The sequence below is a fragment of the Carassius gibelio genome, chromosome A1 (assembly GCF_023724105.1).
Source record: "Carassius gibelio isolate Cgi1373 ecotype wild population from Czech Republic chromosome A1, carGib1.2-hapl.c, whole genome shotgun sequence".
Taxonomy (NCBI): Eukaryota; Metazoa; Chordata; class Actinopteri; order Cypriniformes; family Cyprinidae; genus Carassius; species Carassius gibelio.
In genome coordinates this window covers 9,698,459-9,724,522 of record NC_068371.1, presented here as the reverse complement: position 1 = coordinate 9,724,522, position 26,064 = coordinate 9,698,459, and the positions used below count along the sequence as shown (strand labels likewise).

Sequence of the window (26,064 nt, the reverse complement as noted above, 5' to 3'; positions counted from 1 at the left end):
GAACAAAAGGCAAAATAAATAAGCTATCCAAAGGAATAAGTCAGTGTAAAAACAAAAATCCAGGATCCAAAAAGGAACTGCAATCTTAAAAACAGTAAATGAAAACCTAAATCAAAAAGAAAACAAAAACTAGATTAGGATGTACACAAACAAAAAAAAACAAGAACTAGAAGGCCAAAAAGGAACCGAGGATATAGAATAACTAGAGAAGAAATCAAAAAAATATCTTGAGCAAGATCAATAGGATAAATTCTGGCCCAAGAAACAGGTAAACACCAAAAACTAACCAGCAGAAACACAAGGAAAGAGAACCCAATATATAGAGCAGTACACATGAGGATCAGGTGAAAACAATCAAGTAGACAAGGGCTAAACAAGGTGGCGTGACCAGGGGTAACAAGTAGGTGGGACAAGAGGAGCACGTGGCAGAAACAAACAAAGACAGAACCATGTGCTTAGACACAAAACAAACAAAGAAACATGAAAACCGAGACAATATGGACAGGACTGTCAGGGCATGATTGACAACAGGATAAATTAACAAGAAAATCCTTACTTTGTAATACATTTTTTTAATGTTTTACAATTTAATTTATTACATTTATTACAGAATTTGGATTTTATTTAATACTGAAAACTATAAAATCTCTATAAATCCCTTTAGAGTGATTAAAGAATTGGTGCCTAATTATTAAATTACTTACAGAATTGTGTACAGATACCTTTATGACTGGGATTGGTGTCCTAGTATACCATCTGTTTAAAATGATCAACTACTATGTGAATAATAAATATGAGTGAATTTTATGTAGGGTATAATTGAAGCTCAGACACAATAGATGGGTCTCAAGAGGCAGGTGTAGACAGACTTTGCACTGATTATGAAAAAAAGACAGTATCAATCGCTATTAACAAAGCAAATGTTATAAACTGTATTCAATTCATTACTGGAGGCTGGGGCTAGCTGTCAAAATATTTACTGCAGTGAACATTAACATTTTACATATATACATTTATGCATTTAGCAGACACTTTTTATCCAAAGGGTCTTAGAATTTGCCACAGCCAGCAATATTCATAATACAAAATACCCGGTTTAGACAAATTACTTTAGATTAGGAAGCAAGCTATAGAATTGGAGTTGATTTATTTTTGACAGTCAGTCTCTGTATAGAGATATAGGAAAAATTAGCATTTGTTTTAATTGGAGTTAGTTTTTGAGACGTGTAGACCCAGCCTCTCTATAGGTAATATTAAATAATGTTGTCCTTCACTGCAGGTGTGTATTCGGGCACATCCTCAAATGTGTGTGTGGACAGCAGGGTTGGGCTGGTGTCTTCAGAGTCATCCTCCTGCCCAATTTGCGCCCAGGAAGTTGACGGTGTTAATTGCGACTCTAACACTGAATCGGACCGAGAGAAACAGGGGCCAGATGTCAGCTCAGAACAGAGCAAAAGAAACCAGGATGTGGGAGAAAAGGGGTCCGGGCATGAGAATTGTGTGTGTATGTGTGTACATTATGCCAGAACCATTTTGAGGCGGATTGTGGACAGCAAGTACTTCAACAGAGGGATAATGATAGCAATCCTTATTAATACACTCAGCATGGGAGTGGAGTACCATGAGCAGGTGAAAACAATGCACTCATTTATACACCAATCACAAATTAGATTAATTAGCATTTGAGTTGTTTCTATTACACTAGTGAGATTAAATGGAGAAGAATCCTGCTAATCTAGTAATCCCATATTTTAAAATAGATCTCAACATTTCACAAACTGTGCTCAGATATATTATTATTATTATTATTATTATTATTTAATATAGTACTCTACAATAGCTTATTCATTATTTTTAGTGCAACAACACTAAAACACTAGATCATTATTATTATTAATAATAATGTTTAAAGGGAAATGTTATGTTTTACTAAAGATTTTTCTACTTGAAACTGAGGACTAAGATTTAGGTGAGTAATTAAAGGAATACTCCACCCCAAACTAAAGATTTTGTCATTAATCACTTACCCCCATGTTGTTCTAAACCCATAAATGCTTTGTTCGTCTTCGGAACACAATATAAGATGTTTTGGATGAAAACCGGGAGGCTTGTGACTGCCTCATAGACTGCCAAGTAAGTTAAACTGTCAGTGTCATACTTTTCTAAGTCCAGAAAAGTATGAAAGACGTCATCAGAATACTCCATCTGCCTTCAGTAGTTCAACCGTAACGGTTTCAACAATTCAAAAAAAATTATTTATTCAACAATTCCTTTGTCAACAGTCTCCTCTGTGTCTCTCCACATCACTCAAACTGCCAATGCTTTTCGGTGTCTGCCGCGCCACATGGATGCACTGTTTCTATGTGTAGTTATGCTTTGATTTGAAAGAAAACAGCGCATCCTTGTGACGCAGCTGACACAGTTTGAGTGATGTGGAGAGACACAGAGGAGAGGTTTCCCGCTTTTCATCCAAAATATCTTATATTGTGTTCCGAAGACGAACAAAGCTTTTACGGGTTTGGAACGACATGGGGGTAAGTGATTAATGACAGAATTTAATTTTGGGGTGGAGTATCCCTTTAAATTATTCCATTAAAAGGATGAATGATGTTAGATAAAAAAATAATAATAATGCTTCCAATGAAATGTGCTAATGTCATTTTGGATCCAAACCTGTGCATCCTGTATGTGACCAAAAAACTATTCATGTTTTCCTAATTCAAATGGATTAAGTACTTAATTATTAATATATATACAAATTATTTATATAAACATGCACAACAAAGTTGATACCTGATTGAAACATAATGTGTCCCTTAGTTAATCTCCTGTAATATTAATTGGTGACTTTAAGCAATAAAAATTTTTAGTTTCTGTTTTTTGCTTTTACATACAGAAATAAATGCCCTTGTGTCACTCAGTGTAAAACAACATGATCCCCCAGCGCTGTGTTTGCAATGCGATTTGATGCATGTTTGTGGCTCATATTGCATTTAATTAACCCCCTTTGTCAGGATTAGTGTGTCTGTGTGAGACTGAGAGGGAGTCTGAGATTAACCGGTTTGAGGCAGAAGACATTCACACTGTTGCCAGGGAAATGATTATTTACATTACAGTAGACACGGTTAATAACAGCGCTCGCCTGCTCGTCTTCTGCAAGAAATAAAGCCACATGGAGAGAAGAAGCATAAATATAATGTCATGACAGTAACAACACTGTAGTTTAGCTTTTGTTTACGTTTATGCTATGAGCTTATGTGTTACAGATTGAATAATATCTCAGATTACATGGCTTGTTGTGCCTACAGTACATGTTCACACAAATATACATTGGTTGCCTGTTATTATGACACATTAGTAATATTGTATATTCTCCTTCTTTCTTTTAGCCGGAGGAGCTGACAGATGTGTTGGAGATCAGTAATATTGTCTTCACTAGTTTGTTTGCATTAGAGATGCTCCTGAAGATTTTGGCCTGTGGTCTGTACGGCTACATCAGCAATCTTTACAACATATTTGATGGGATCATCGTTATAATCAGGTTCTGTGCTATTCTGTTTGCTTTAAATTCGTTATAAATACTGTGTATTTTGACCACAGTTCTGTCTGGTGTTTTCTACAGTGTGTGTGAGATCGTTGGACAGTCGGATGGAGGGTTTTCAGTTCTGCGGACGTTTCGTTTGCTCAGGGTACTAAAGCTGGTGCGGTTCCTCCCAGCTCTGCGCAGGCAGCTGGTGGTACTGATGAAGACCATGGACAATGTGGCCACATTCTGCATGCTGCTGATGCTCTTCATCTTCATCTTTAGGTTTGTATAAAAGTACCTCCATACAAGAACCAGTCGTACTGTATGTAGAGCATATGTGTTATAAGGTTTCAGCTCCCGTTTTGTTTTCAGAGATTTTTAGTATAGTTTCAGTAGAAGGAATATGAACTCGAGAAGGTGAACTTTCTAAGCACAACATTATTTTATTATATCAATCCAATACTAATCAGCGTGGTAACACTTTAGTATAGGGTCCAATTCACACTAATAACTAGTTGCTTATTAGCATGTCTATTATTAATATATTGGCTGTTTATTAGTGCTTATAAAGAACATATAATGCATGACATCCATAATCCTACCCAATACCCTAAACTTAACAACTACCTTATAAACTATTAATAAGCAGCAAATAAGGAGTTAATTGAGACAAAAGTCATAGTTAATGGTTAGTTAATAGTGAGAATTGGACCCTAAAATAAACTGTGACCATCAGGGTACTTACATTATGTCATAATACCCAGGTATCAGTGTTACTTTATATACTGATATACGATTATAGTTTTTGATAATATTTTGAATGAGAATTTTTTTGTGTGTATTTACTGTTTTGTTTTTTTATTTGAAAGTTTTAGTAATTTTGTTGTATCTTTTAGTGTTATATATAGTTGTTATAAAGTTGTTTAGTTTTTAATTTAATTAATTTTAGTTTTATTTATTTTAGTACTTAAAAAATGAGAAATGTTGTCTTGACATCTACAGTAGCTGAAATAAAATAAGGTTTATAAAGTAAGAATATGCTTGTTTTTTATATCTAATTTTATTTCAAAGAATTAATTGTATATTTTTTATGGTTTTCGTTAAATAATCATAATAATATTCATTCAGCTTCAGTGTGCCTCGTCATTATGGTTCATTTCCTCCATAACAAGCACATATTAGTATTTTAGGTAGTAGTTTTAAGAAACATTTCTATTAGACCTTAAAATGTATTACAGATGAATGAAAATTGTCTGAAATTCAAATGAAAAATGTTGAAAAATTACTAAGTTTGGGGACCGATTCTCACTAACTGTTAACTACAACATTTGCCTCGATAAACTCCTAATTACTGTTCATTAATTGTTAGTAAGGTAGTTTAAGCATTGGGTAGAATTAAGGAATGTAGAATATGGTCATGTAGAATAAGGCATTAATATGTGGTTTATAATTATTAATGAATAGCCAATATGCTAATATGCATGCTAAATAAGCAACCAGTCAATAACGAGAATTGGTCCCCAAACTAAAGTGTTTCCAAAAACACAATGATCTTGTGTAAAAATTATTTTGTTTTACACAATAAACAATTTCTAATCTTTTAAATAATGACTACATTTCTGTATTAAATCAATTATATTAGTTGTTAGATGGACACAAATGTCACTGTCACCTAGGAATGATATTCTTACATTTAATTGTAAGAATATGTTTTGTTTTTGCAACTTTTTTAATCTCTCTCCCTTTCCCTTGTCTTCTGTGTTTTAGTATATTGGGAATGCATCTGTTTGGGTGTAAGTTTACTCTGCGTTTGGAGAATGGAGATACTGTGTCAGATAGGAAGAACTTTGACTCACTCCTCTGGGCCATCGTCACCGTGTTCCAGGTCAGAAGATTGTCCCTAAACTCTTTTATAAGCAATATATGGATGTTATATTCTCTTTTAAGAAAGGTATAAATACTTCAGGTAGAGTTAACATTAGTCAACAACTTTGTAGGTCACTAAACTGATGGTTGAACTTATTAAAATCTTACAGAGGCTTTTATTCATTTAAAGTCTAGAAATAGCATTTTTAGTCTTTAGAGACAAGTTTTGATTAAATACACACTCCTCAATGTAGGAACAGCAGCATTTAGCAAAAATGCTGAGACAAGGGATTGTGGGTATTTAACCTCCCTTAAATAAAGTAACAAATCCTTGCACGTCAGAGTAAAATACAGCTATTTTGATGGTGTACATTTATATTTATGCGTATTTAAATTATTTGTTATTTTATTGTTTGTAAAGTATTTAAGAGAACATATTTGTGTTCTGCAATCTGTTATATATCATTATATAATATGGCTAAAATTGCTAAAATCCTCTTGCGGTCATTTCTGTCTATTCGGCAATGGCTCAGGCTTGCTGTATATGAATGTATGTGTTTGTGTGTGTGTCAGTCTTACTTTTAAGACTGGGATTATTTAAACTTCTACTGTCAGAGTTGAAATTGCTGAGGTCATCAAAACCTGCCCCATATTATTATTGCTGACACGATGAGGTCATCAGCCCTTTCCCTGCGGTATTGGGTAGTGTGATGAGGTCACTGGGGTGACACTTGTGCAAATACTGATATGATGCTGTATTAACTCCAGACCCTGAGGGAAGCCATCGGAGTCAGGGTTTCTTCAGCACCGGGAGCCTTTAATTTCCCTAATCTCTATTTCTGTCGGTGTGTGTGTGTGTGTGCGGGTTTGTACGCAGAATATAAACTCCAGACTGAACCTGCTGTTTTTCTTCTGTTCTAAATCAGTCTGCAGGAAGATGCAGAGATGAGTTCAGGTTCTGTTGTGATGCCTGTGTGAAATGTGCTGGAGTAAAGGGAAAACAAACTAAACAGAGTTTCTTCACATTTGCAAGTTGAATTTGAAATGAGCCAATAAAAAAAAAGGTTTCATTTGTTTTACTTGTTTAAACTAACAATGATGATTTTGTCACACTTTATTTTAGGGTCCAATTCTCACTATTAACTAACCATTAACTATGACTTTTGCCTCAATTAACTCCTTATTTGTTAAGTTTAGGGTATTGGGTAGGATTATGGATGTCATGCATTATAAGTACTTTATAAGGAATAATAAACAGCCAATATGTTAATAATAGAGATGCTAATAAGCAACTACTTATTAGTGTGAATTGGACCCTATACTAAAGTGATATTTTCTTTCTTTGTAATAATACCCATAAAATACCTCGTAGTTAGTGTAAATATAAATAATTTGCTACTTTGCTTGTGCTAATTAGTTTTTTTATATTATTGTATCATATTTAAATATTTATATTAAGTTGAAATAATGTGTCTTTTTAAAGAAAATAAATTTTTAAGCTAGATAAACATTGCCTTTTTTATTTCAACAAAAAATAAGAATAAGAATTATCGGTAACACTTTAGTATAGGGTCCAATTCACACTAATAACTAGTTGCTTATTAGCATGTCTATTATTAACATATAAGCTGTTTATTAGTGCTTATAAAGTACATATAATGCATGACATCCATAATCCTACCCAATACCCTAAACTTAACAACTACCTTATAAACTATTAATAAGCAGCAAATAAGGAGTTAATTGAGGCAAAAGTCATAGTTAATGGTTATTTAATAGTGAGAATTGGACCCTAAAATAAAGTGTGACCGAATTATCATTGTTGTTGATATATATAATAATTGTATATTCAATATTGTAAATCAGATAGGTTCAATGTAAATCAGAATAATCTTTCATAAAATTTCAGCAGCCAATGAGAATTACATTATGCATTAATACTCAAGTTTTTTTCTTGTTTTCAATTCAGTTTGAGATTTTTCAATTCAAGTTAAATTTTGGTTGTGTCAGCTGTTCATATTGATCCATCACAAATTAAATATAATTAATATGAATATACCATTAATCATTGTAATCAAAATACTATTTTTTTTCAAGGTATGTTAAAACAATACATAACATTTTGACATTTTTGAAATGATAAAAATAAAGTAGGTGTTAATTGGTTGTTATATGCTCAGTATTTGGCTGCTCACAATGTAAGACGATGGTTTAAAATGTGATATGTGTGCTAACAGTCATCCTGTGTCTCTACAGATTTTGACCCAGGAGGACTGGAATGTGGTTCTATATAACGGCATGGCCTCCACCTCCCCCTGGGCGGCTCTGTACTTTGTGGCCTTGATGACCTTTGGGAATTACGTCCTCTTCAATTTGCTAGTTGCAATCTTAGTAGAGGGCTTTCAAGCTGAGGTAATACTGCATATGTTGGACTAGGGGCTACAGTACAGTACTATATATATCTTTTCTTGAAATGTTTTGATTGAAAAGTGTGCTTGTAATATTTTCTAAAAAAAAAAAAAAAGTGCTCTCCCTCAGGCCATCCAAGATGTAGATGAGTTTGTTTCTTCCTCAGTACAGATTAGGAGAAATTTAACAATACATTACTCGCTCACCAATGGATCCTCTGCAGTGAATGGGTGCTGTGAGAATGAGAAAATGAGTCCAAACATCTGAATTATTGTGATGTCCAAGCATCACAATAATCTACAAGTAATCGACATGATCCACAACATCTTGTGAACTGTGAGTTTTGTAAGCATTAAATCCATCATTATGTGATGTTTATATCAGCTGTTTGGACTCTCCTTCTGACGGCACCCATTCACTGCAGGGCATCTTGGTGAGCAAGTAATGTAATGTTAAATTTCTCCTTATCTCTTCTGATGAAGAAACAAATTCTTTTCAGCAAATGTTAATTTCTGGGTGAACTATTCCTTTGAGTCTCTAGATGTTTTTGGGGGCTACTACTGTAACTAACAGATCACTAAAACTACTCTCTCTACGTTGCAACATCTGCGTGAATCCTTTGCAGACTGAATCAGATGTGGACATATTGCATTTAATTGAGTTTCCAAGAGGGGATTTTCATGCTCAGAGTAAGATGCAATCAGAGGACTAGAATTATTGCACTGTAACTCAATTACAACACAGTAATCAGTATGCACACCATGAAAAAAGGGATTTCCTTTGAGCACGCATGGAAATGAAGAAAACACACTCTTGTTTCCTTTCGTTATTGGTGTCACATCAAAGAGATTGATTGTGTGGATTGGTGTATGTTTGGTTTGTGTGTGTGTGTGTGTGTGTAATTTTCATGTAGATGAGACTCATCTGTATTGAATAAGTGCAGATGCTGAGCTCCAGCTGGTGTGAGGATGTTTTTGAAAGGAAAACGCTTTCACTCAAACCTTCTGTGGTACCTTTTTTTCCTCTCTGTCTTTTATCGCTCTCTCTTTTGTCCACAAGGTACAAATATCACACACATGCACACTGGACACTTTACCTACTCACACAATACTCAAAATACACATTTCTCATTCTCATTCATTCCTGCTTTCCCACTTTTTCGCTTCTTTTACCATCTCTCTTTATTTTTTTCAAATATTTACAATGAAGATTTTGGAGTATAAACGAGCAAAAATCACAATAGCCATTCCTGTGGAATAACCCATCTAGGAAATACACAACCTAGTGTGTTTTGATATTGAACAGCCACTTATCAGAATAAAATCTATTCCCAATGGATTTCTTTCTAATGACTTATCCTGTTTCAAATATTTAAAATTATGGAAATAAAATGGGCCTGAATGTTGTTTCACGTTGATTTTAAATGCATGGAAAGAGAAAGTTAAATTGCTTGCAGGATTTCTTTTTTACTATGCAAAGAGTAAAACTATTTTAAAAAGTTGTTTTGATCTATACTCATATTAGAATGATCACTTTTTCTCATCAAATATGATTATAATATTCATTGCGATTTTAAAAACAATCATTCACCTGAATGGTAAATTCTCTTTGCCTTTTTATTTTGTTTAATAGGTGTTAAATGGTGGTTTAATACTAAAACTTGGTTTAATATTGAAAATAGAATTTTGCAGACCATGTTGTATTCGATACTAAAATAACTAAATGCAAAACCAAATATACATTAAAAATAAATAAATAAAAATAAAAAGCTACACTGTTAAAAATCGCTGTAAAAAAACGGCCAAATTTCAACAGTAACATACTGTTTTTCATTAAAACAGTGCATTCTGGGTAATATTCATCGTTTTCGAGAAGTAGCCTGCTGCTATATATCGTAAATTAACAACGTTCAAAGTCGACACTCAGCGGCTGTGTTTCAAATCACACCCTACACCCTCATTCACTATTCCCTGCATGAGTTTACTAATATAGTCCACCTGACAGAGAGAATGAAAACTAATGAGTGAATTCAGACAATGATCAACAGCTGCTGTTAACGAGTAGAATCACTGAAGAAAAAAAAAACATAACAAGACAAACACATGAAATACAATGACTTCAGCCACAGCCTTAGATGAAATCAACGGAAGATTTAAACGATCAACAAACAGCTTCACCAACTTCACACATTACTAACCAGACTGACTTTATTTCTGTCAGATCAGAGAACAGAGATCAAAAGATCTTATTGAGATTTAAAGAGATTTAGATGATAATGTTACTGTTTCGTTTAGCGTCACCATTGTGGAGATCAGTGTTTGCTTTAGTTGGGCTCCTGACCATTGACTTTTGCACTTTACATTTTGTTTTATTGCTGTATTTGTATCTTTAGGATGCATCTGTTACAGCAGTATTAATTTTGATAGTCAAGTGATTATGGTTGTTTCTAACAGGCATGATCTACTAGACTGACTTAAAGTGTTGCTATAATAATCAAATATTAATTTGGTGTTGAAATATTTGAGTGAATGACACTTCAATTTGGTAAGATTGAAAAGTAGTGTGATAACCAAGATTTATGGATTTAACGACTAGTTTTAGTTAAAAAGTATTTCGGGCAGCAGTCCCCACAACACTCAAAGAGAGAAATCAACAATCAGCATATGAATCTCAACAATGGTGACAATCAAAAGGTTCATGATGCAATGCATGCTGGGTACCAGCACAGGATAAAACTCATCCATGATTCCCAGCATGCATTGCGGCATGAATAAATTATGCCCCTGAATTGTTCACTTATTTTCTTGAATTCTTATGTGCTTATAATTTTGCATTTGTTTTAAGTTTTAGTAGCATGTGTTGTGATGTTCAGAACTGATCTGTTCATTTATTTTGTGGATTGTCACCATTGTTGTGATTCATACGCTGATTCTTGATATTTCTGTCTAAATTTCAGCAAAGGTTTTTTTTTTTTATTTATTATGAGTGACATTTTCTTAACAGTCTTTCATAACTTATGACTCAGCAGTGTTCCTTCTCATGCTGTAGTATCAATTATTAGATCAGAAATAATAGTATTTGTTCTTGTCAATCTATAAACAACAATATCAGATTTTTTTTCTTCTGTGTACTTTTGTTTTGCTATAACAAGTTCCAAAGGCGCATTGTTACAGCATGAAAAAAAAAAAACCTTAGTTGTTAGAAAGTCACGTTCAAGAGCCCAACTAAAGTAAACACTGATCTCCATCATGGTAGTGAAAAAAACACCTAAACCTATTTAACTCTCCATAAGTTCTTCTGTAGACATCAGACAGAAATAAAGTCAGTCTGGTTAGTAATGTGAATCTGGTGAAGCTGTTTTAGTAGTTGTTTAATCAGATCTTGAGAGATTTGATGTATTCTTTTATTCAGTTGATTTCATCTAAGGCTGTGGCTGAAGTCATTTGTAGTTCTTGTGTTTCTCTTTCCTTCAGTGATTCTGCAGGTGTTTATCACTAATGCTCAATCATCAATTAATCACCGAATTATCTCATTAACTTCACTGATTCAGTGTTACTCTAACACTCTGTAGTGTGCACACATTATAAGTGTTCATTTAAAACTGAGGATTTTCTTGTGGGGTTTAAAGGGTTAAAGATTTAAGATGAAGAAAAAACAGAATGAAACATAATTTAACAGTAATAAACTGTAATTAATTTACAGGAAACAAACTGTAGAAAAACAGTTATTTACTGGCACCCCTGCTGCCAGTAAATAACAGTTTTTCTACTGTTTCTTGCCGTAAATTAATGGTTGCCAGCAAAAAAAAAAGTGTTTTTCTACAGTTTTTTGCCGTCAAGTCAAGGAAAAACAGTAATATACTGTAAAATGTAAACGTCAGATTTACCAAATGAAAAAAAAAGTTAATTTAACTAAAATATTTGTGAACATCCATAGAAAAAAAATTAGGCAAAGTCATACACTGATAATGAGAGTAAATACTGAACTTGACTGTATTAATGTGTGTTTGCACAAGAGAGATCTGTTAGTTGTGTAGTTTCGTTGTTCACCATTGTTCTGGAGAGTAGAGCCGGTGCTTCAGTCAATGATGAGCCACAAATTCAGATTTTCTGCTGCTTTATATAAATGCAGTAAATGTGGAGTCGCTGATACAGTGGTGATCTCTGTGTTAAGTACTTCAGCACATACATGTGTAATACAGCTGACAATGAGCTGCAGTGATTTGAGTAAAAGTCATGTATTTAGTTACTTTATTACTGCACATTAAGTGTAAGAAATATTCCTTCTCAGTGGACTCAAATGAAATAAGTTCATAGTACTAACATCGTAGGAATGCTAGTTTAAAAACTCGAACTGTTTGAAGCAGTGGGAGTGGAGTTAATTTCCATGGTAGAATTTACGGTAAAATACTGTTAAAAAATAAGAGTGGTAAATTAATGGTTAAGAGCTGTAAATTAACAGTACTTTACTGGCGCCCCTGCTGCCAGAAAATTACTGTTATTTAACTGCAAAATTTTTTACAGTGTACATAAATATATGATTTGTGACCATGGACCACAAAACCAGTCATTTTTTTGAAACTGAGATTTATACATCATTTGAAAGCTGGTATGATCAGCTCCCCTCATCATTATTGAATAAATAAGCTTTCCGTTGATGTATGGTTTGTTAGGATCTGACAATATTTGTCCAAGAAAAAAACTATTTGAAAATCTGAAATTGAGAGTTTAATAAAAGTCCTAAGCAATGCATATTACTAATAAAAAAGTTTTGATATAATTACAGTAGGAAATTTACAAAATATCTTCATGGAAAATGATCTTTAAATAATATCCTAATGTTTTTGGGATAAAAGAAAAATGTATAATTCTGACCCATACAATGTATTTTTAGTTATAGCTACAAATATACCCATGAAACTTAAGACTGGTTTTGTGGTCCAAGGTCACATATTTAGTGACATATAAGAATCACACTGTTAAAAAGAAAAGAACATTTAAATTAATAAATAATACTTCAAATGGATCCGAATGCTGTTTCATCTTGATTTTAAATGCATAGGAAGTTCAATGACTTACAGGAAATGGGACGAGGACAAAATGAAAAACGGTTAACTAAGCATGAGATTAGACGGTAGAGAGTTGCATACCCTTGAAAGAGCAAATGTAATTGTGTTTGTTCTGCATTTATTTAGGCTGGCCTTGTGATGTTTGGGTTGATGTGAAAATATGATTATTCATTACTATGAATTCAAAATTGTAGCCTCTAAATGTCATCTTTCTCTCTATTTCAGGGTGATGCTAGCAGATCAGACACTGATGACATGTCGTCTGACTATGATGATGAGGACAAACTGAGAGAACTACTGAATTCAGGTATGTGTGTGTGTGTGTGTGTGCACAGCTGTTTTTATATATTTTGTTGTTTTATGCTTATCTTTTATTGATATTAGGATCAGAGATGAAAATGCAGACATTAATGCCAATCTCCAATGGACACCTGGAACCTAGAGCGTCCATGCCACCTCACAATACACACATACAGCTTGATGCCACACCCAGAACTGAGGTGTCACACATCTACAGCCAATCACGACGCAACAGCAACACCTCCACTGATCCTCATGACCAAAGATCCCTGGTGAGGAGTGATCCCATTTCAATTAAACCTACACAAATAGTATTCATAAACAACATTTCAATTAATGTTTTGAACTAAATTCATATTAGAATTACAACTTTTAAGGCTTTACACTACAAATATAAATATTCATTGTGCATTTAAGGCATGACATTTCGAAAGCAAACATTCACCTGAAGATTTTTTCTTCTTCTTCATTAAAGTAGTTTTACCATGGCCTCTTACTGTTTTTATTGCCTTTTATATTTTGAGCTTTTAGAGTTTTGTTTTAATATTGATATGCTCTATTATATTGGATATAAAATGTAATAAATATCTAACCAAATAAGCATAAATTAATAAATAAAAAATACAAAAGATATGTAAATAATTGTGTAAATCATATTTAATCATGTTCATGAGTCAAAATATTCAAAATTATTTTATGGATATTTGTGTGTGTATATATATATATATATATATATATATATATATATATACTGTATATGTATAACCAAATATCTATAAATTAATAAATAAAACTACTAAAGCTTTGGAAAAATGTATAAAACATAGTTAATCACATATATGAGTCAGACTATTTTTAAAAAGTATAAATTATAAAAATATCTGCTTTTCTCTGGTATGATCAGTTTCCCTTATCATAATATAATATTAAATTATATATATATATATATATATATATATATATATATATATATATATATATATATATTTTTTTTTTTTTTTTTTTTTTTTTTTTACTCCTACCATTTGATAAACATCCATAACAGCATTAATATAATTTAATTTTAGATAATTTTCCTAATTATTAACCATCATATTCAGTCATCCCAAATTATCTTAATTGTCATATGTAAGTTGTCCCTCTCACTGCTGTATATATGTCAACTTACTTATGTCTTTTTTTATTTGTTCTATCATACTACACCATTGTTGCATGCCGTAATAATCAGCTACAGTTTGTGTGTTTGTTGTAGTCCAGCCTTTGGGGAAGTCGCCGCTCCAGCTGGAACAGTCTTGGACACGCCCCCAGTCTAATGAGACGCGCTCAGTCGGGGGAGCGTGAGTCATTGCTTTCAGGAGCGGGACAGGACAGCATGGATGACAGCCAATCGGAAGATGGGAAATCCAGCAGGACTGGCAGTCTGGGCGGAGTTTCATGTCTTGGGTCATTTGATTATCCAGAGCTCCTCCAGGTTCCACGTCCATATTTGGAGTGTAACGGCAGATTAGATGGAGGGTATCCATCCTCTCCAAACATTACACGTCCCAGTCCACCATCCATACAGGGGGCGGATGATGATGAATTTGTGGAGGTGGAACCTTTTCTTTAATCATTTTTATTATTGATTACACTAATATATCAGTCACACAGATAAAATATTCTTGCCATTGTTAAATATTTCAAATATTAAGTGTTTAATAAGTTTATAATATTTTATATAGAAAATAATATTTATAATATAATTTTACATGATATAATATAATAATATTTTCTTTGGAAAGTACACATATTATTGGGTCATATGTTTATGTTTGATTTAGAGCTGGTGTATGATTGTGAAGAGACTGTTGGAGCCGTATAAACCCCAGTGGTGTAGAGACCATGAGGACTGGTCACTTTACTTATTTTCCCCCCAAAATAAGTGAGGGCAAACACACCAGACCAGCCAAATACACACATATACACATTTAATGAATGCTGTGCTTGCACATTTTTATGCTGTTCACACAGCACTTTCTCTTGTTCTCTGCAGGTTCCGTATTCGCTGTCAGAAGGTCATCACTCACAAGATGTTTGATCATATTGTGCTGTTCTTCATCTTCTTTAACTGCATCACGATCGCTCTAGAGAGACCTGACATCCAGGCTGACAGCATGGTGAACACAATCACAACACCTATTCTAGCACTATCATTGAGTTTTATTACATGTGCATGATACTGTACAAATGCTGCATTCATCCTGCAGTGTAACATGATCCTTCAGAAATCATTCTGATGTGATGATGGTGTGAATGTGGCATGAATTGTGATGTTACATGTCACTGTATTATTGAAACTGCAGTTGTAGCAGTGGCATCTTAAATCTGATTTACAGCGTTCAAAGCCACTGTAAAATAGCCGATAAACACATACCTGTGACCACACACCAGTTAATTTTTTTATTATATAGTCTATATAAATATTATAAATGTTTCTTATTTAGAACTAATGGACTATATCACTTGGCAAATTTATTCAAATTGTATCTAATTTGCTTAAATTCTATAAAATTTTGCATTTAAATCTATATATTTTGTACATTTATTGAGAAAAATAATCATTGGTATTCTTTTATCATAACAACATATGATTATGTGGGTTAATACTGGAAACTGATTTTAGAATTATATGATTTTAAAGATTTTAACGTGCATATCATCTGTAAACCTAAAATAAAATAAAAATCCCTGAATACAACTTTACAATTATAATATCCATTATATCTCGGTCATGAAATGTCACAATGTGCTAAATAAATGCTGTAAACAGTCACTGGGTGGATTCAGTATGTAAGACAGAGTAACACCTCATAGCTGCTCTTTTATTGGTCTCGAAAAGATGTGGTGCATCTGTTGCCTTTTTAAATGACATTTTCATTATTTATTTGTTTGTTTGACAGGAACGGATTTTTCTCAAAGTGTCTAACTACATCTTCACTGTCATCTTTATGGCTGAGATGACTGTCAAGGTAGGAAATTAATACAATATCATTAACTGATGGCAAACATTGTAGTTTAGTAACTTATAATAGAATAATAATACAAGGTAGATTCGGATTAGCATGCTCATGACAGTGATTATGATGATTATTTTGTTGGTGTTGTAGGTGGTTTCTCTTGGGCTATATGCTGGTCCAGCCTCATACCTGAAGAGCAGCTGGAATGTTCTGGATGGCCTGCTGGTATTTGTGTCTCTTGTGGACATCCTGGTCTCTCTCGCCTCCTCTGGCGGAAACAGAATCCTGGGGATCTTACGTGTACTTCGACTGCTCAGAACACTAAGGCCCTTGAGGTAAGACTCTTATTGAAGGTGTGTGTGGGTGTGTATGAATGTGTAGAAGTACACAGAGTCCTCTATTGTAGGCTTTTGTAATATTCTTCTCTCATCTTTCTTCTGAAGAACACAAAGAAGATGTTTAGCAGATTGTTCACACTGTTCTTTTGCAATACAATGGGAGTGAATTGGGAACAGAGCTGGTGAACTCCAAAAATTCTCAATATAAGTAGTGTACAGTATACAACTCTGGCACCATATTTGAATTTATCTGAAATGCAGATGCACCAAAGTTTTAGAAACCAAAATTATTTTCGGTTTTGCCTGAAAAGGTTTTGGAGGGCTGAAATCATTGACTAAAGCTTTTAAAAAACAGCTCGATTGATGATTCTGAGTTCTCATTTTAAACCAATCTTCATCTTGATGAATCAAGATCTTTTATTCTATGCTGCTTTTAGCTGATGCATGAGCAAAAATTCACTAAACATTATATTTAGCAGGACTATCATACAAAAAAAACTTTTACTTTTACATTTTGTCAATTTTATAATGAAATACAGATAAATTACTTGACACACGTTTGAATAAATCACAAAAACCAGTTTCTATTACATATTTCAACAATGAATTGTAACAGAAATGTAATTATATCATTAAAACCTATTTAAATGCATATACAGAATATACAACACAGTTATTTATTAAATTATTAATTTTTATCTCAGTTCTTAATCAATTTGATTAATTGATAATTAAATAAACTATTTTCTGTTTCAGTTTTCGGGTAAATGAAAACTTTAATTTCGCTTTTGGTATTTCTGTAAAAAATTAATTACAGTGCATCACTATTCTTAATTCATACTGTAATTTTGTGTGAGGAGTAGACCTACTTTGCACATCAAAAGGAATCATAGACTTTAAAGAAAAAATAATAATTCATGTATCCCTAAATTGTATAATACTGCTGTCCATGGTGCTGAAACCACATTTCATCTCTTGCTATTGTCAGGAAACTATTACACAAAACACATTTGAACAATACCGTGCAAATTTCTGACAGCGAGATATTCTGCTGAGAAGCCTTCCTTATTTATTTCAAGGCTAACACTAAAGAACATCTTGTCTCGTCAGCTTGTTGTGCAACACTCTGAGTCCTTTTATTAACAGCTGCTTTCTAGTTCAGTGCTTTTGCATTGAGTTCAAATATTGTTGCCACACCGAATATGCATTTCTTTGTGTCTGTTTGCATTATCAGGGTCATAAGCAGGGCTCCTGGACTGAAGCTGGTCGTTGAAACCTTGATTACATCTCTCAGACCTATTGGAAATATTGTGTTGATCTGTTGTGCTTTCTTCATTGTCTTTGGCATTCTGGGAGTTCAGGTACACAGACATTGCTAGTGTCTAAATTTTTAAAAGAAGACAAAATCGGAATTCACTTCATTTTTATTAACTTATATTCATGTTTATTTATTAGAGCAATAGTATGCTATGTAATGAGCAGTTTATTTGTAATAATGCTGTCTAAATGTAACGTGTTATTCTTTTGCTCAGCTCTTTAAGGGGAAGTTTTATCATTGTGAAGGCTTTGATACTAGAAACATCACCAATAAATCTGAATGTCTGCGGGCTAAATACAAATGGGTCCGTAGGAAGTACAACTTCGATAACCTGGGTCAGGTAGGACACTCACACTTATGCACACATATAGAGGTAGACATTAATGGGGATTTCACGAAGAATGAATTATGTCCACTGGAGGCTTCTTTTATTAAAATAATCAACCTTTCCATTTGGCCTTCTAAACCATGAAGCAACCCATTATATTTTAGATTCAGGTCCCACAAGCATATTTCATCAGAATGACAGGGTTTTGGTGCAGGTTTTTTCTCTTCTGTTGGATAATATGTCCTATTCTTAGTTTAGACCTGCAACTTTAATTCCATCATGTTATTAATTAAAATGATGTTTCACATGACAACATGTGCTTGATTTGAATGTCAAGTGCTGACAGTTCAAACAATGAACAATGTACACTACCGTTCAAAATTTTGGGGTCAATGAGATTATTATTTGAAATAAATTAATACTTTTTATTCAACATGAATACATTAGATTGATCAAAAGTGACAGTAAGGACTTACACATTGTTACAATTTTTTTTTTTTTTTTTTTTTTTTTTACTTTCTATTCACAAAAAAAATCTTAAATCTTTATCACAAATGTATCACATTTTCCACAAAAATATTATGCAGCGCAACTCTTTTCAACATGGATAATATGATAATAATATGAAATGTTACTTGAGCACAAAATCAGAATATTAGAATGATTTCTGAAGGATCTTGTGACTCCGAAGACTAGAGTTATGGCTGACATCACAGGAATAAATACAATTTTAAAATATATTAAAATAAAAAAAGTGTATTTCACAATATTACAGTTTTTATTGTATTTTTGACCAGATAAATAAGAGACTTCTTTCAATAATGTAAAATAATCATATTGACCACAGACAATACACTTAATGGAGAAAAAATTTATTCAAGACATATTCTTTAAGAACGCTGTTTTTACTTCCCAAGGAAATTTAGAATGTTTGGATATTTTTTCTCAAAAACAAAACAAAGTTTTAATATATACACATATATATATATACATATGTGCAGTGGCTTTCAACTGAGAAAAATTGTGTTCATCTCACCTTCCCCTCAACTTTTTATTGATATTCATGTTGTTGACAGTGATACAGTTATTCTGTAAAATATTATCTTATTTACATTAACCTATTTGATCTATGTTATACAGGCACTGATGTCACTATTTGTCCTGTCATCTAAAGACGGCTGGGTCAGCATCATGTACGATGGCTTAGATGCTGTGGCTGTGGACCAACAGGTGTGTGTGTGTGTGTGTGCATTCTTTAAATAACTCTACAGAGTGTGGAAACATTTACACCGTACTCTGAATCTGTCCATTATAACTAAAAAAGAAAACACAGGCACCAGAAGTGTTTACTGCTTTTTTCTTCCCTGAAGCTCAAGTGACACACTCAAAAAAGGCAGCAGAAGGTTTTAGGTAAAGAGAGTGTTTGATTAATTCAGCCCTGAACTGAAGAATAAGGGAGAGAGAGATAAAAAAATACAGTGGAGGACACCAAAATGAGCAGGTTGAGGAGGAGAGACAGAACATTCATCATTTAATTCCACTGAGAGGTCTTATACACACTCTCTCACACACACATACACAGAAACATTGAGCCACGGTCAGTAACAGACTCAACACAACTGTTTAACATAGTGTCCTTTACAGCGGCCCATCTTTTGTGTGGTGACAAATATAAATTGTGTTGCCTATACAATAAGACAAGTGCAGAGTTTCCATTCCATTCTGCACTTTCTTCCTGTCGCATTTCCTGTCTATGATTTCTTACTGATGGGCTCCTTTCTCTCTGCCTTCTTTTCATCCTGGCAAACATGCTATGACTTTTGCATGTGCTTAGAAATTGTAATGTACATTTTTATATTCTGATTATGTATGCATCAGGTTAATGCTACTTTTACATACTGATAAAAAAATGTATAGCCTGAATGCAGTGTAAGTGGCTTTCCATAAAAGCATCTGCTAAATGCAGAAATGTAAATGTACTTGCTGTTTTAAAACCAGTATTCCAACAGTTTAATGCTGAAAATGTAAAAAAAAAAAAAAAAAAAAAAATTCAACATTTAGTAGTTTAGGTAGTTTTATTCATAAAAATTAAATTAATTTGTGTTTAACTAAGACAGCTGGAATATTATTCTGAGTATTATTAATTTTGGCACATGGCATGACCAAATTAATCATGAATGTTATTGTAAGAGTTGATTTGAAGAAATGTGCTTTTGGAGATGAAAGCAGCATCAAAATGCATAAATTCATGTTCAGACAAGTGAAAACATTAAGCCTTGTGACCTGCATTTTTAAATTCATTACAAGTTGTCACAGTCCTAAATTAGTGAGTTTTATGAGATTAAATAAATGTGTAGAATTACTCTAGATGTAAATGCCAAGAGCGAACATCTACAATTTCCACAAAATAATGGTAGGAAAAGTATTTATAAGCTTATAAAATGCTTAATATACTGTTACTACGTTATGCTGATTTCATGCACACATGAATATTTCTTTATGAAAATGATTTCTTTAGTTCTCCACCATTTCTATCTAAATTATTTCTCCGTTTTTCTTTTGTAGCCCATAAGGAATCATAATCCCTGGATGCTTCTGTACTTCATCTCCTTCCTGCTGATCGTCAGCTTCTTCGTGCTGAACATGTTTGTTGGTGTGGTGGTCGAGAATTTCCACAAGTGTAGACAAGACCAGGAGGAAGAGGAGGCCAGACAGAGAGAGGAGAAGAGACATAAGCGCATGGAAAAAAGACGCAGGAGTGAGTGTTTTGAGTCAGACTGTGTCATAATAAAAAGTTTCAGTCATTTTTCTGCTGTCACTGAAAGCGAACTTCAGAACAAAATTGATTTTCCGCCACTATATAATATTTAGAGCAGTGGGCAACAAAATATTTTCTGGCGTGTCACTGCTGGTTAGAATAAAACTAGCATGGAACAGATTGCTTTTATTGCTTGTAACTTCACTGCAACACATTGTTAGTAGAGTTTAATTACTATGTGTGTATTTAACTTAAGAAATGGACAATTAGTAGTGATTTCCACAGCTGCACTCTTCAGAAACCCTTTGGGCCCTATTTTAACGATCTAAATGCAAAGTGTAAAGCGCACGCCGCAGGTGCACTCGTATCCAAATCCACTTTTGCTATTTGAACGACGGAAAAACGGTTGGCGTGCCTGGGCGCATGGTCTAAACGGGTTGTCCCCCTATTCTCTTAATGAGTAATGAGTGTTTTTTGGGCGTAACGTGCGCCAGACTTTAGACCAGGTTTGAGTTGGTCTATGGCGCAGTCTATTTTCAGCTCCTTAAAATAGCAATGCGCCTGAACACACCTCTTTTTTAGACCAACACGGCCATGGGCGCACAAATGGGCGCAAATGCATTTGCTAATTAAACGACGTGGCGCTGGACGGAAAAATGCGAACAGCGCCGTACTGAAACTAGCAAACACACCTGCGCTGCGCCTTGCGTAGCATTGCGCTGAGTGTATGATAGGGCCCTTTGACTTAAAATCCACATAATCAGAATTTAATTAGACATAATTATAAGTTTACTCTTGCCTCAAATCCCACTTAAATCATGTGCTTTGATTATGGTTAACAATAATCTTTCTTTAGAACTACTATTCTAGATTTTAGGGCTCTTTAGGGACTATCCTACACTGCTAGCACCATAAAACCATGTCAACACTGTAAAATGTACTCGAAAACCCAAGCACCTACTGTATATAGCAACATGATAAAAGCCATTTAGTACACTTGAGCAATTATAGGTGCATCTCGATGATTTTGGCTCACATTTGAAAAAACCCACCAATTCAAAGATGCTCCTGTACATAGCAACAACCTGGCAACCACCGACATCTCCCTAGCATCGAGGATGTGAGTTTTACACAAGTAATATTCACAGAACCATTTATTAAATACCATTAGTGCACCATGTTACTGCAGCAGTATTGTATGTAAGGGTGCCTGAACTAGAAAATGACACCTTGAGCAGACTTGAGCCATGATGGATGTGGGGGGATGCTTGGCTGGACATTTATAACGTCCCTCAGATGACTGGACTGTTTGCTAACTGTGACTACACATACACACACTGCTACGTTAGCAATTTACTGGCCAGACAAAAACTGGGTCAGTGTGCTTGTGTTTGACAGGAACAACAAATTAGCCTATATAACAACAGACAGTTTGTCCTTGAGTTATTTTCAATGAAACCTTGCAAATCTTGTGAATATTAACATATATTCAGTTCAAATCTGTATTACAAAACAGACATATTTAAACCTAAAATCTTGACTGAGGATGTTCACAGCATCTTGTGATGCAAAATGAGTGTGTAAGTACCTGAATGACCTGAATACACCCTAATGAAGGTGTTCTGTTGTTCTCTGTGTGTTATTGTCTTTTAGAGGCTCTGCAGAGACCGTACTATGCAGACTACTCTCCAACACGCCTCTATATTCACACTCTCTGCACTAGCCATTATATGGATCTCTTCATCACCATCATCATCGCCATTAATGTGCTCACAATGGCAATGGAGCACTACAGACAACCCAAGGTTTGGTGTATTACACACACACACACACACACACACACGTCACTTCTACAGAGCAATGACACTATCAATATTAATAGGTTAACAGAAACCTGTTTGAAAAATTCCACAAGTATTTAGCATTTGTTATTTCAGTATCTTGGTATTTATTAATAATATAACTAAGTTTCAAAGTTTTGTTGTGTTTTAGTAATTTTTATTAGTTTGATTAGTTGTTTTAATCTTTTTAATTAAAAAATAATTATTTTAGTTTTAGTCATTTTAGTTACCTTAAACTGAACAGAAACTGACTAATTTTATAATTTTGATTTTATATTTCATGTTATTTCTGTGAAAGTTGAATTAATTACAATTAATTATTTGTATGTTTAGTTAAAGATTGCACTGGTTCACACTCCCATAATTCCATTATCAGATTTTATTCAGAGCAAAACAGTATTTCATAAAAACAAATGCAGAAATATTATTGATTTTATGCATCAGAAATTGTGTGGATCATGAAAAATTGGAATTGCATAATATATAGATATATCGAGAGGTGTTGAAAAATAAGAGGTCTTGGTGATGTCAATCGAAAAGAAAAGTTGTTTTAGAGGCCGAAAGTTTAATACTTTTTAATAAAAGATTTTGACAAAAACATATATTATTTTACTGTATGAATAACCTGCGCTGATGCATTATTTATAATAAGACCAGGTCTGTATAAAGAAATGGTCAATGTTGAATTACGAGTTTAATATTTCATGTGTCTGACTGTCTTTATTTGTGTCTGTTTCTCAGTATCTGGATGAAGGTCTGAAGTACTGTAATTATTTCTTCACACTGGTCTTTGTGATCGAGTCTGTGCTGAAATTGGTTGCATTAGGCTTTCGGAGATTTTTCAAAGAGAGGTAAGGCTCCATCATGTGGACACAATTCAGAAATACAGTATGTTTCCAAGACAGTATGTTCACTAGATGATTAATTTTCTGAAACTGACATTTCAGCACTGAAAAGTCATTCAAGAAGCAATGAGAAAACAATTGGAATGAGTTTTGATTTAGCTTTAATGGCATGTTACAGTTCAACTAAAATGCATCAATTATACACTATTGTTCAAAATATTAGGAATATGTTTAATGGTATACTGTATATCAACCTTGCTGATTATTTGATTATTATTGATAACAAAAAGAGTAATGTTGTGAAATATTATTAAAATTTAAGATTATTGTCTTCTATTTAAATATAATTTAAGTTATAATTTATTCCTGTGATGGAAAGCTGAATTTTCAGCACCATTACTATTCTTCAGTATCACGTGACCCTTCAGAAATTATTCTAATATGCCGATTTGCTGCTCAAGAAACATCTCTTATTATTATCAATGTTAAAAATGTTAATATTTTTGTGAAAACCTTTATTTATTTATTTTTTTTTTAGTTTTATTTTTTTATTAACAGAAAGTTAATAAGAACAGCAATATATCTCTCTCCATCAAAATATAAGTACATGTGCTTTTGAACTTTTAACAACTTTTGAGACAGTTATTCTATTGTTATGCTGAGTCACAGTTATATTTGGTCTAATCTCAAAGTGAGGATGGATGGTTTCTGTAATGCCAAAACGATCAGTGTCAGACTGCACCTTGAGCCATGGTGCTTTTCCAACCCTCCTATAAAACATGTTTGTTACACAAATATTTCAAACCTCTCAGTCATTGATTGAAATCTGTCAGCATCGCATATCATGCAAACATGAAAACTTGCAACCCATGTTCTCATATGCTATCAACAGTTTGAAGTCATAGAGAAAGGTCACGTGATGTCATGAATAATAATGAGACAAGGCCTTCTTTTAAAATAAGGCCATGCAGACTCATGAATAATTAGGAGACACCTTTGTGACATATCCTGTGACGTTAACAGAGAAAAATAGCCCCAAAAGTCTATAAATTAATAACCTTCCTCTATAAATTAAAAATACGGAATGCTAACATCGTCTTCCATCGTCTTTCCTTCGTGTTCCATGGATCTTTCAGCTTGAAATAAAGTTAAGAAAGAAAGAAAGTGTTAAAGCAGCTCATGCTTTAACAGCTCTTTAGCTCTTTTTAAGAATATTAAATGGTTTCATAGGACCTTGTCTTTATCTCATTCTGTGTTTCTTTCACCCTGTCTTTTTTTTCTGTCAGGTGGAATCAGTTAGACTTGGCAATTGTTCTTCTCTCCATTATGGGCATCACACTTGAGGAAATTGACCTGAATGCCTCACTACCCATCAACCCAACCATCATTCGCATAATGAGGGTGCTGCGCATCGCCAGAGGTACCTAACACATGAAGACACACACACAGCAGCTGTGACAAGTGACAAAATAAAACAGGGTACAATAGAGAAGTTTCCAGCTTTTCTAGCACCTTTCATAAAAATGGGAAATTTAAAAAGGTTTATGTACTCTTATCGCTCAAAAGTGTGGGGTCAGTAAAATTGTATTTATTTATTTTTCGTAAGAATTTAAACATTATATTCGGCAAGGATGTATTAAATTGATCAAACATGAAAGTAAAGGTAATAGGGGTGTAACGGTTCACAAAATTCACGGTTCGGTTCGGTTCAATACACTGATGTCACGGTTCGGTTCGGTACGGTTCGGTACGTTTTAGATACAGCAAAAAGAAAAAATTGGCAGATAAATTTCCTTGATTTTTTTAAAAATGTTTTATTTATTAAAACTAACAAAGTATGTGTTTTTTTTACATTGAACAATGATGGAGCTATTCTTTACCCATCTTCTATGGTGTTTTCTTAGCAGCATACTGTATAAAACAAAAATAGCTCCTTATAAAAAAATTTTTAAAAATTAAATGTAATATTGTTGTAGTGGTTATGAACAAATACAAAGATGTAACTCTTTTTATATGGAACTCTATAACTCTTTATATTTAGTGTGTTTTTACTCAATTGGTTCTCTATTTGGGCTTATGTTTTTTGGAACAAAGCAGGAATTACGGTCTGTCTGAAATGGGCTCATGAAGGAATATTGTAATGGGGCTCAATTACATTAAGCATGTTCTTAAAACCTGCGTTTTCCACTACAGAGTAAGGTCTCATATCCGCGGCTATAACGTAAATGCACCATTCGCTGCGGTGATGTCCGTATACGGAGCCCGGGACGTCACCTGTAGGAGAAAAAAAAGCAATCCGTGGCGACGGTTTTGCAATCCGTCCCCTCACTTTATAAACCGTACTCACGAATTCATAAACTGTTCACTCGATTTAACAAATCGTGCCCACGGATTAACAAACCGTGCCCACGAATTTCCAATCCGTGCACTTAGATTTTGTAAACCGTACCCTCGGTTTTTGAATCCGTACC

General features: G+C 33.7%; 1 protein-coding gene across 1 annotated transcript in view; it reads left to right on the top strand.

Annotated features, from left to right (window-relative positions):
- Window positions 1–26,064, top strand: part of LOC127987422 (voltage-dependent T-type calcium channel subunit alpha-1H-like) — a 59,903-nt gene that overhangs the window by 25,317 nt on the left and 8,522 nt on the right. Inside the window, exons 8-26 of the mRNA XM_052589777.1 lie at window positions 1,280–1,629; window positions 3,390–3,541; window positions 3,623–3,808; window positions 5,294–5,411; window positions 7,649–7,804; window positions 13,095–13,176; window positions 13,254–13,441; window positions 14,422–14,760; window positions 14,990–15,090; window positions 15,202–15,325; window positions 16,109–16,177; window positions 16,316–16,500; window positions 17,738–17,864; window positions 18,036–18,161; window positions 19,290–19,379; window positions 20,715–20,907; window positions 22,561–22,712; window positions 23,490–23,599; window positions 24,880–25,013. Coding sequence (XP_052445737.1) covers window positions 1,280–1,629; window positions 3,390–3,541; window positions 3,623–3,808; window positions 5,294–5,411; window positions 7,649–7,804; window positions 13,095–13,176; window positions 13,254–13,441; window positions 14,422–14,760; window positions 14,990–15,090; window positions 15,202–15,325; window positions 16,109–16,177; window positions 16,316–16,500; window positions 17,738–17,864; window positions 18,036–18,161; window positions 19,290–19,379; window positions 20,715–20,907; window positions 22,561–22,712; window positions 23,490–23,599; window positions 24,880–25,013 — 2,982 coding nt within the window. The remainder of the gene's footprint in view (window positions 1–1,279; window positions 1,630–3,389; window positions 3,542–3,622; window positions 3,809–5,293; window positions 5,412–7,648; window positions 7,805–13,094; window positions 13,177–13,253; window positions 13,442–14,421; window positions 14,761–14,989; window positions 15,091–15,201; window positions 15,326–16,108; window positions 16,178–16,315; window positions 16,501–17,737; window positions 17,865–18,035; window positions 18,162–19,289; window positions 19,380–20,714; window positions 20,908–22,560; window positions 22,713–23,489; window positions 23,600–24,879; window positions 25,014–26,064) is intronic.